The 12,265-nt window shown below is 36.3% G+C and overlaps 2 protein-coding genes across 3 annotated transcripts; both read left to right on the top strand.

Moving 5' to 3' along the window:
- The first annotated feature begins 1,773 nt into the window (after window positions 1-1,773).
- LOC132277072 (protein Brevis radix-like 4) lies at window positions 1,774-7,501 on the top strand. Of its 2 annotated transcripts, none has more exons than XM_059778795.1 (7): window positions 1,774-1,907; window positions 2,058-2,172; window positions 2,271-2,525; window positions 2,638-3,026; window positions 4,880-5,015; window positions 5,238-5,632; window positions 7,106-7,501. In XM_059778795.1, exons 3-7 carry the CDS (start codon window positions 2,406-2,408, stop codon window positions 7,182-7,184), a joined length of 1,119 nt encoding a protein of 372 aa, XP_059634778.1. In that variant the 5' UTR covers window positions 1,774-1,907; window positions 2,058-2,172; window positions 2,271-2,405; the 3' UTR covers window positions 7,185-7,501. The 2 variants fall into 2 exon arrangements, with proteins under 2 accessions (XP_059634778.1, XP_059634777.1); XM_059778794.1 differs by having other exon boundaries at window positions 2,045-2,172.
- A 2,211-nt stretch (window positions 7,502-9,712) lies between these two features.
- Window positions 9,713-11,560, top strand: LOC132277071 (protein BIG GRAIN 1-like B). The gene has a single exon (XM_059778793.1). The coding sequence runs from the start codon at window positions 10,170-10,172 to the stop codon at window positions 11,337-11,339; it is 1,170 nt and encodes a 389-aa protein (XP_059634776.1). The 5' UTR covers window positions 9,713-10,169; the 3' UTR covers window positions 11,340-11,560.
- The last annotated feature ends 705 nt before the right edge of the window (window positions 11,561-12,265 follow it).

The following is a 12,265-nucleotide window of genomic DNA, read 5'->3' as shown; positions in this document are numbered from 1 at the left end:
ATAAATAGAAAGAGATATTTTTTAGATGAAATTAATTTACATATATAGAATATAAGAATTAAGGAAATAATTTAGAAGAAAAAAATAGAAAACATATATATAGAATTTTACGAGGAATGAGAAAATTGAGAAGGCTTTTCATATTTTTATTAAAATATATATATATAATATAAGAGCGGAAGAAAATTCAGGGAGGCGTGTGTCCCTGGACCTTAACTTCATAGATGTGACATCATTAATTATGCTAGAATTTTGAATGAAGTGAAATATTTGATTGTTGATGTTCTTTACAAACAAGTATTACATGAGTAAATTTTTGTTCAAAGATTTTTCAACATGGTTTCTTGAAGATTAAAAAGTAGAGACTTTTATCTTTATTTTTTAATTTAAATCAATAAGGTTTTTGCTTTGTCAATATAAAAAATCTTGTTCTGCATCTATTGGGCCGTCGCTCACAATGGGCATGGCCGCATGGGCTTTATGCATTCCTACCTACTAGGTATATTGGTATCGGGCAAGGCATACCTAGCCCCAGCAACATTGAGGGACATCAAAATACTTCTTGGCATGGTCTTGTTAATTGGTAGACTCATAATTAGCTTTTTAACATGGGGATTTCATATTTTGCATATATAATTATGGAAATTTCTCATTTTATATAAATAATGATGGAAATTTCTCAATTTTCTTATACAAGAGGGATTGGCCAATATATATATATATATAAGAGGGATAAATTGTAACCCTTTGGGCCTGAGATGTGGGCCACACATATGGCACCAGCCGTAAGCCTTGGTCTTGGCATGGAACGCTAGCATCCACACGTCATTGCCTCATTGGTGATGCTAACTTGGCTTAGACAAGATTGTGAAATACTACGTGAATGTTACCATTTGTGTTTAAACAGTCTTTTTGTGTTTGTTTGAAAAATAATAAGACAAATTTAAAGGAAACACCCTCGACTTGTTTATGATATATGATCAAAGAAACAAAGAACTAGGGGTTTATGATTTAAATTTTCTTTAATCTAACTGAAAAAAAACAAGGGATTAGTGTTCGACAGACGGTCTTTAGCTTTTAGGCAATGAATGTATCAGCCTAATCAAAGAACATCATCATTTTATTATGCAAAAATGATATCTAACATCAACAATTTGGTTGATTTTGATTATTTAATATGAGCATGTTCGTTAAGAGGTTTCTCTCAATTCAACAACTAACAAAAGTGGGTGGGTGTATTTTTTATCTTGTGCCAAACATGATAATAAGGTAAAGAGATTTATAACAATTACCCATGTGAAATTCAATTACCCTAACTTCTTCGAGTAGTAAAATATCTTTTCTAAAATATATTATTTTTAATTTTAATTTTTCACGAAGGGTTTATTCAACTTTCTCTGTTGGGTTTGATTTCACACTCCTATAATAGAATGGAGAAATACTTTAAAATCTGAAAGTTACAGATTCAAAATAAAAAATAATCTCTTCATTCATAAATAAAGTTGCCAACATTTAACCCTTTTTAGACTTCACATTGTTCACAATGAGGAAAGTGTCACGCAGTAGGAATATGGGCCAAAAATAGCCTATCAACATTTTGTAGAAACAGTGATCCATCCAGATTGCAACCCAGGCCCAAAAGATAGAATTCAGAGCCTCGAAGGCCCGACAGTTAAAATACGATGAGCCGCGAAAATACTGGACGTACAGCTACAACCGGTGATGTTCAGGTAGCAGGTAAAAGGGCCAACGAAAGGCGCTCCATAGTTGAAGTGAAAAATGATTTGAGAAAGAAGAACCCAACAAAGGCAAGCTCAAAGTGAAAACACTTTCCACTCTCTTCGATCAACCCAAAGAAAACATTTGTCACTTCACAAACTCAATTCGCAAAACACACAACAAAATTTGTATGTCTACCAACACACACGTATAAATATATTTCCAATTTTCCATGGCGTTTTCAGTTTTTAACATTCAACAATTTCTTCTTCTTGTTCATATTCTTTGTTTAATTTATCTATTTTTTTGAACTTTTGACTTTTAGTTATTTATTTCAGGAATCTCTCTGATGGCGTAATTTAAGGAAAGTCATTAAAAGTGCCCGAGAAAGGGCACTGAGCATCGTTATCTGCACTCTGAAACTGAACCACAACTGATTCTTCAATATCAGAGGTGTCTTTTCCAAACACAATTCGTATATATACTAGTATTTATTTTCTGTAATTTTGTAGTTAATGTAAGCCTCTGTTGATATCTTTTTGAGTTTTCAGGTGTTTTGCAGTGAACGATTGCTCTCTGCTTCTAAACTTCATTCGATCGTTTGCTTCACAATCAGTTCTCTCCCCAAAATTCTTATATATATATATATAAACATCTATATATATATATCAACTGGAGAAGTGAAGATGCTTACGTGCATAGCTCGTCCAAAACAGGCCAGCGATGAATCGCTGAATCAACGTGAAGAGTTAGACCTCAATGGCCCACCAGGTTCTAAGCAAGCCATGAAATCCCTCACTTCTCAGGCAAATTCATCTTCTCATATCGATTATCAATTGCTTTCTATATATATATATATATATATATATATTTCTGTGTGTAGTGTGCGTGAATTAGGGCTAATGTTTGGTTTTTCAGATCAAGGATATGGCGCTGAAGGCGTCGGGAGCGTACAGGCACTGCAATCCGTGTACGGGGACGTTGACGCAGCAGCGACACAACAACTACGCCGAGTCGGACTCGGTGTCGGCGTCGGAAAGGTTCCGGTGGTCGTACCGTCGGACCGGGAGCTCAAACTCGAGCTCTACAAATCTGAGGCCTTGGGGAAAGGAAATGGAGGCGAGGCTGAAGGGGATTTCGAGCGGCGAGCGCACGCCGGCGTCGGCGAGTGGCCGGCGAGTTGACCCGATCGTGTTCGTCGAGGAAAACGAGCCTAAGGAGTGGGTCGCACAAGTAGAGCCAGGTGTTCTCATCACCTTCGTCTCGCTTCCACGTGGCGGTAATGATCTCAAGCGTATTCGATTCAGGTCACCACCTACTGATCTCTAATCTCATTTTGAACGCTCCTGATTTGTTTGATTAAATGCTTAGTATTTTGAGACGCGCCGGTCTTTTATTTTATTTTTAATTTTTTCCCGATACGTGCCTGTCTTAACTAGATAAATGACTATTTTGCTGTTAGTCGCACTGGACGGAATTACCCTTGAAGTGTCGTATTAACGTTTGGTGAAGAGTGTAGAGGATTGTTTGGATGCTTATTTCTGAAAATGCATAGTTTATACAACTGTTTACACACACATTTTTCCTCTTTACTTATTATTATTATCTTTTTGTTGGTTTTGCTTAGTTGGAAGAATTTGTGATTTGTTGCACGGTATTTGGTAGTATGTATTTATTGTTTTTAAAAGCAAAAATCGGTTTATTTTGGTTATCAAAAGCAAAGGGAAGTGCTTTCAAAATTGTTAGAGGAAAGATTGAGCTTTACATTTAATCAAATTGTGTTGTTTGGTTATGACAAGAATTTCTATATATGTATCTAAATTACCTTCACAAGCCTTTGCATTGTTAAAGAAATTCCTATGTATGATGTGTGGGTAACAATGGCCCCATTTTACCATAGAACCTCAAAAGGTGACACCAAACACAATTAATATTGGTTTCAGTGGTCTAAGCAACACAGGCTGTTAGCAATTATTACAAAAAGCGTGTTGATGCAATTATAGGAACTCCACCCAAACACAGCCTTTTATGACTTCTGTACATTTGAAAATTTTAGCGGGTTTGACGGTAATTCTACCCGCCATCATGGCAAAGGCAACCGAAATTAATAAGGTCACCTTTTCAAAGTCCAAAAGGATTACTCAGTGCCATCTAGTGGGCCTGAATTGATTATGTTGGAAAAAAGCCTTTACAAGTGCTATTGCTGTGTCGGGGGACTGGTCTTGCTTTCTTTTTCAATCTTCATCACGCCTATTCTTTGTTTCGTTGTCATTTTGTGAGTGGTTTGTTGTCATTTTGTTTGTAAAAAACTTGGACTTGACTTCACTGTCATATTGATGGTTTAGCTGCCACACCCGAACTATAGTGATGACAAAAGGTGAACCTGAATTATTATGCTATACTACCAAAGGACATCATGTCAAAGTCTTGTTTTCTAGGACAAAATAGCACAATGCCCTAGGACAGCCTCCTCCTGTGGTGGTACGCGTAGAGCATCCATGATGAACGGAGAAGAAGATTATTACAGAGAACATTGTTAGTGCCCGGATAATGGTGATCATGAAAACATCCGACCACTTACGTAAAATTCCAATTAACCACATATTCTTGAATGAACAGTCTTCTAGCATCCTTGTACCTTGGATTAACTGTAACCGGAAACATGTTCTAGTTTCTTGATTTTAATTATTTGGTTGCTTGCTCTCGAAACGTAATCAAGCTACTTATTCATTACTAAAGCCCACCATAGAAAATATGTTCCATTTTTTATTACATGCACTAAGGGCAAAATTTGAGATGGGGATCCTTTTTCTTAAAAAAGTTTGGGTAGGTCCACTTTGGGGGCCTAACATAATTAATTACACTTTCAAAAAATCACCAACTATAATGCTTAGGATTTATTTCACCATGATGGGTTTGAGGCTTCTAAGCAATAGACTTCTGTTTACTGTTCATAAATTATAATGTGTGACATGAATGATGCAACTACTTATGATTTTAATTATATATTTTCAAACCTGGGCTTCATGCCCATAGCACTAAAATAAGGCACTTTCATCACCACCACACCGGTGGTTTGATTGCTTCTACATTTTTTACATGAATATGCAGCGGTATGTTAATCTAGAATTCTGATTAATACTTTATTTGCATTGAGTAGTCGTGAAACATTCAACAAATGGCAAGCTCAAAGGTGGTGGGCAGAGAATTATGACAAATTAATGGAACTCTATAATGTTCAGAGATTAAACCGCCAAGCTTTTCCTCTCCCGACACCTCTGAGATCTGAAGATGAGGTGAGCTCTGAGCCTAGTAAGCTCTTAGAATCATGACTGAAAATTGAATTTGAACTGATTTTGTATTGTCCATAATGCAATTTAAGACATTATCATTAATAACTGGAGGTTGTCAAACTTAAATTTATATCGACTGGTTTTTCTGTTCAACGCTTACCATAAAATCAGAATTTCTTTCTTTTTTTTTTCCATGTCAATAATGTCATTTTCCACCTCTTGCAGAATTCGAAAATTGAATCTGCCGAAGGCAGTCCTGTAACACCGCCGCTGGGTAAAGAACGCCTACCTCGTACCTTGCACCGACCAATGGGAATGGGATACTCATCCTCTGATTCACTTGAACATCACCCAATGCAATCTCGCTATAACTATGATTCTTGTGGTGTCAACTCAACCCCCAAACTCTCAAGCATCAGTGGAGCTAAGACAGAAACATCATCAGTAGATGCCTCTATAAGAACTAGTTCATCAAGAGAGGTCGACCGCTCTGGAGAGTTATCTATCAGCAATGCTAGTGATCTAGAGACTGAATGGGTTGAACAAGACGAGCCAGGGGTTTATATTACAATCAGAGCACTGCCAGGCGGAACTAGGGAGCTGAGACGTGTCAGATTCAGGTTAATTTTCTAATGTGTTAACTCTGTTGTCTTAGTTGAAGCTCCTCAGGTCGGCATACTTTGTGGCAATTCTATTTTTTAGGGTAAAATGATGGTTTTCTTTAATAGAAAGTGTTCAATTTAGGAAATTCACTCTATTTTGAAGCAATAATGTAACAATAAGGACAGGATACAAGAGTTTTTATACAGAACTTTATAATATACATGATTATTAGATATACTAAGTGCATGTCTCATAAGATTTGTTGGACACACATCTCATACTCATGTCCAATCGTTAGGGTGGACACTGATACTTCACTCATTTAGAAGAGTCGATATAATATAGTCTATTGGTTAAATCATGTAGTGCCAGTTCCTGTAGTTCCTCATTTCTTTCCTCCTACTTTAGGTTCCAATTTTTTGCTTTTTCATACTAAAGGAGCATGACTGAAAAGCTTTTTTCTTACTGCTTTACTTCATGGGGGTGAATTAATGGTTATATGGATTTTAAGGAGAAAATCTTGAAGATGGTAAGACCTTTCTACACAAGTGATGAACTTTTCTGAAGAAGAAATGGTAGAATGTAGCATTACTCTAGTCCTGCTGGTCACTGTTGGATTTTCCAGCCATTGCATGACCACGTTAATTCAGTCATCTTAACACGATCATCCCATCATCATTTGATACATTAACGATTACAACTAGTGAACCCTTTTTTATGGCTAACTTGAATCTGTTTTAGTGGGTTAAATGTTATAAAGTCCAATTACTTGAACTCTTCTTGTAGTTGTCATATGAAGGAGACAATACCTGAGAAATATTTAAGGCATCATAAATTAAAAATTGCCCTGTCAATAAGGGGACCATTCTATTAAGTCAGCTAGTCTCTAGTGGGTCATAATCTAGCCATGTTAATTCGCAATCGGTATTGGTAGCTTTTTTTGACAGTTCAGTCAATGAACATGGGTGTTGCTCAGACTATAATTGATCTCAAGAGTGAAGTTTGTGGGTTCCAGATCTTTAATTGCTTCTTGATTGAATTGAGAAAGATCCACTACTAGGTAGAATGGGGCTATTTTTTTTGGTTTAACTGGTGGGGGCTTGTTGCAGTCAGGCACTTTAAGATAATCCAATATCTCTTATGAATACTAACTATAATATTAAACCGATCCTTCTTCCATAGGTTTTTGTTTGACTTAGGAAGGATGGTCCATGTTTAAATTCTAGGCCATTAATTGAGGTTCCACTTATTGCTAACCATGCGACTTGAGTTTTCAGCTTCCTAAGCCTATTGTTTTGAAGAAAATTGTTAATGGAATTATAAAATTACACAGTTTATGCTGCTTTTGCTCTCTCTCAACCCTTGAGTCTTGAAAATTAAGTTTAGCAGGAATTATATGGGTGGCCATACAATGATCAGTTATTGTCTTTTGTTTATCATTTTATTTTGAGATGTATTAACTTGTTTCCATTTATGCATGTATGCTGCAGCCGAGAAAAGTTTGGGGAGATGCATGCTAGACTATGGTGGGAAGAAAACCGGGCCAGGATACACAAACAATATTTGTGATTGACATTAGAGGATGGCTGCAGGTGGTGGTGGTTTGCTGATCAGGGAGGTGGTGACTTCTATACTTTTGTTCTGTCATACCAATGAAGTGTTTGCATCCATATAAAGAAGAATCCCGGATTTGAGATTGCTTCAAAGCATCCTTGTGGTTTGTGAATTTTATTTCCTTCTTTTTTTTTCAAATTAAGTTGTATAAAATTATGATGGATGAAGAGCACCCCGGTTTTGTATTTGGGTTATAATGGTATAGAGAATGTTAAATTTGGAATTAGAGAACAATATTAGTACCGATAGGTGGAAAACTTCTCTTTACTCTTTCCCTCTGTTTTCCACTGGTAACAATAATTTTTTTGGGTAGAGTACGGGTAAACCCTAAATCCTAATTCTATCTTACCTTGTCCTCTCATCCCATTACTCCACCTACCATCAACCATCCAGCCGTCTACTTTCCCCCTTCCACCTTCTCTCTCCGGGCGGGGTTGGACGGGGGTATTGAGATCGAAGGAATAGAAAATAGTCTTGCTTCATCTCAAACCCGTCCCGTTGTCATTCCCAACTAAAGTATGAGTTAATAGAATTCATGAAAGCCAAGGCTGTTTGAGAGAGTGGCAGTACTGAAATAGCTCTCATCACTGCCGTTGGCGTTGGTCTTATCTTAGTTTAGAGAATTGAGAGCCTGTGTAGATGTTCCTTGAGACCTGTCGAAAATGGGTTAAGAGTATGTTAAACTAATAAGTATCCAATGTGAGAGACACCTCATGTTGATGTGAGCACCTGAATTTTATTCTAAATCAAGTTTTGTATTTCAACAAAATGGTCAGATTTTTGAAATAACATAGCGCTTATAATTGTTTATACATTAACCTTGGAATATTTCTCAAACTAGTTTAGTTTCGAATGTTAACTCAGACATGCGATGGAATTGATAATGATCCTATTGAACCTTTTAGTTGCATGGATGATAAAATCATATGCAATAGTAGATTCAAAGGAGGAATATGAATTCAGCTGAAGGAACATCATAAATTACAGAATAATTCGTTGAAATGATCCCCTTGTTAACTTCTTCACCCTAGCAGTGTTTTCTATCGTTTGAATTCCAATAAAGAGTAATAAATACATCCTCCAATGATAAAACCACACAGTAGCCATCACTGAGTTGGTCCAGTTCAGTTGGGCTTTGATGCGTATCTTCTTAATGAACTCATGGGCCTCTTGATCACATCCCTTACAAGTTGCAACCACATGCAGCTAAAGTTATATGAAGATATGTGTAACATAACTATTTATAAATATGAATTTTTATTTATATATACATTTATTGAATAATAGTATTATAAAATTTTAATTAATTTATAATATCTATATTAAAAGTGATTTTGAAATGATTTAAAAAATAAAATTATGTCATAATTGAAGTGTCTTTTATACAGTATATACACTGTCATTTCATTATTTTGTTATAATAGTATTTATGCTAATTTTTTTAAAAGAAAAAAATTAAACACTTTAGCATGTGTTCGTGTTACTGGTATACTTGTATCATAAATGTTAAAAAAGTGTCTAATTAAGTGTTTAAAAAATATCAACGACCAAGTGTTTTACATAATAAAATTTAATTTTTATTTATGAACACATGTATAATATCGGATACATATTTAAAGAGTGTCTCAAAAATATCGGCCTCAGCGGGACAAGGCTGTTTTACAGGTGAAAGAGAAAATATGACCCATCGTATAGAATGGGTCCCATGGTGGAACCCGTGTTGCTGATCTTATTTGATGGATGCTATCAGACAATTGGTACTGTCAAATTTGACTAATCAAACTTAGGTAGCTCAATCTTCCTCGTTGAGACAATTTTAAAAGTCAAGATTTATCAGCCCTTAACTTGCTTTTTTAGTTCTAACATTTCACAACACTTAATTTTTTAGTTCTAAAATTTCACAATTGTTCAATATGAAACGTTGGATGCGATGAATTTGACCAGTACGTTAGTCTTTAGGAGGAATCTCATTCAAAAGAGTAAGAAAAAAAATGATACGAGTATTTGGTATTTGACTATAGGGCTCAAAACATGACAACAAAAGAGATAAAAGATAACCTCCTCCCCACTACATGAATTCATTCTGGGTTGGATCCTATCATATTTTTATGTTTTTCATTTTTTTTTTTCTAAACATCAAATACTATTTTGTGAATAATAATACAAAATGATGACAAAATTTCAGTCACCAAGAATTGTAACTTATGTGAGCCCTCCACAAATGCATCTAATAACTCAAAATGTCCTAATATTTCACCTTTCAAATTTAAATTTCAAAATATCAATTTCATTCTACCAAAAATAACATTGGATTAATTTATATGAAATTCAATTCATAACATCTTCATTTTTTTCCTCTCTCAAAATATTGAAGAGGTAAACCAGTAAAGGTAATGAAGCAACTGGCACTGGCAGCCTGGCAGTACCTCAATTTCGATTCTAAAAATCTACACGCACGCGCGGATGCTCCTTTTAAGCCTCTTTCTATACAGAGAGAGAGGTAAGAATACACACAGTGGACACACACACTCTCTCTCATCGCTTCTCTTTATACTCCCAAAATCCAAGCCGTGGCATTTGGCTTTACACTCTATCATCTCTCTCATCTCACCAGCAACTACGCATCAAAGACTGTGTCATCAGGACTCATGTTTTTCCATCCATGTCAATCAACAGCAAATCTCTGTTTTCTCTCTCCTACTCTCTCTCTCTAAACGTAAATGACATTCCTTCCATTTCTGTGTTCATTCACATGATCTCGTATCCTTCAATTAATGTTTTCGCACTTCTCGAAGTTCGTAGATCAGACATTTAAAGCTCCAGACTGACATCGCCATTCAATTTTCTAACTTAACCTTCTCTACCTTTTTCTGTGCTTCGATACTCTTCCGTTTCTCATCTCTATCTATCTCTGTTTGCGTGAATTTTTGGATCAAAGACATGATGAATACAGGGGAAAGGTATCAACAGCGAAGAAAGACGCCGTCGTTTTCTTCAACTCTTCTCGACGCCATTTACCGTTCCATCGACGAATCCAACGGAGAAGACGAATTGGTGCAAGCAGAGTTGTTTGTCGGTAGAGAGAGAAAGAAGCAGAGCAAGACTAGCTTCAAACGAAACAATGCTTCAGAAGATGAAGAAGAGATTGCGAGTTTTCGACGCGCTATCATGATCGAGAAATGGATGGAGAATCACAGTGACGGTACTCGAATTTCTATACTGAACAATTCGGCCTCAAGCTCCTCAGAGTCTAGCTGTGGAGGCGTGTTTTCGTCCTCCGAAACAGAGTCCACTCACAGAGACAGATCAAAACCATCGGTTTTCACAGTGCAGAGACCGAAACAAATTCGAACCGCCGTTTCGGAGAAGGCAACACAATTCGAGCAAACGCCAAAGCGTGAAGGACGGTTCATGAGGACGAACCTCAAAGCTTTGAAGATCTACGGTGATCTGAAGAAGGTTAGACCGCCGATTTCACCTGGTGGCCGGATCACTAATTTTCTCAATTCACTTTTCAATTCAAAAAATGCGAAGAATGCGAATCGCGAAGCGCTCGAAAATTTGAGTTCAATGCGAAAATCGAGATCGGTGAAGGAATCAACCACATCGACATGTTCGTCGGCGTCTTCGTTTTCGAGGTCTTGTTTGAGCAAAGCACCTTTTTCGAGAGGTAAATCGCCTGGTAATGGAATGAAGAGGTCCGTTAGATTCTTTCCGGTGAGCGTCATCGTCGACGAAGATTGTCGTCCCTGTGGACACAAAAGTATCTATGAAGACGATCCGAGCCTCATGCCGATTCCAATTGTCAGAAAAATTGCCGAGGCTGCAACGCTTAGGAAAGAGCTCAAGAACAAGTTCATGGAGGAAAAAGATTCAGCCTCTTATAATCTGAGAGATTATAAAGAGAAGAGGATGAATGCGTTTGAATTGAGAGATTTTCAAGATGAAGAAGACGACGACGACGACGACGACGTTGAGAGTGATTCGAGTTCTGATCTGTTTGAGCTCGAAAACATCGGTGCGATCGGTATGGGAACCTACAGAGAGGAGCTGCCGGTGTACGGAACGACTGATCCGAAGAAAAATCACGCCATTGCGAATGTGGTTTGAATTTGTAGTTAAAAATGCATCTTCGAAAGAAAAAAAAAATGGAAAAATAATCCAATTAGCCACGTAATAACTTGTTTGGGGATGCATATAAGAATTAGTTATATTTTGTTTGGATTAGTGTCTTTCCTTTTCTTTGTCTTCTCTCCCTCTTGTTTTTTTTTTTCCTGAATTATTCAGTTATGTTTAGGTTTGGTTTTGACAAATGAAATTGTTATTGTTAACACTGTTTTAATTGCTTTCATGGTGTCAGTTCACATATATTATATTTTCCCTTTCCTTCAATCCTTCCTCCCGTGGATGGTTTTCCTTTCTCCTTTCCTCTTATTCCTTTCTTTTCTTGACCATTTATCCATCTGGTAGTCCTTCTTTACTCTTCTTTCAAGCCAACATTCATTCCTACCAAAAGACCTCTAGTATTCATACACCAATGGTTTCTCATACATCTACATAGTGAAATCTTCAAACTTCTATTTGGAAGGACATAACACTTGGCCTAAACTCTTGATATTGTAGTTCTTTCGGCAAAGTCCTTTCGTTTGGATGGGATGATTTGGATTATCCTTTATTTTTTCTCTCTCCAAATTTGAGAATTAAGAAGACAGGAGAAAAAGGAGAAAAATGATAGTATTTAAGTAGTATTTTTATAATTTTAGAAATGCTCTTAACAATTAAAAAGATAAAATTATAATTTCACTCATATCTTTTCTATTTAAAAGGATATGACAGTAATTTGGTTATTATTATTTCTCTTCTTTCTTTCCCTATACCATATTCAAAGAAGAATACTATCATTTCTTTTCTTTTCTCTAATAATTAATATCATCATTTCTTTTCTGTCTCGTCTCTTCTATGTATCCAAACAAAGTCTAACCATTCGGTAAGTTGTGCATGATTTTAAGGAAAGAAAAAAAATCTGACAATTACGA

The sequence above is a fragment of the Cornus florida genome, unplaced genomic scaffold (genome assembly GCF_030987335.1).
Source record: "Cornus florida cultivar Cherokee Brave unplaced genomic scaffold, ASM3098733v1 CherokeeBrave_3.0.0_Hap2_Chr10, whole genome shotgun sequence".
Lineage (NCBI taxonomy): Eukaryota > Viridiplantae > Streptophyta > Magnoliopsida > Cornales > Cornaceae > Cornus > Cornus florida.
The sequence above is the reverse complement of the archived record's forward strand: the minus strand, read 5'-3'. Positions and strand labels throughout refer to the sequence as shown.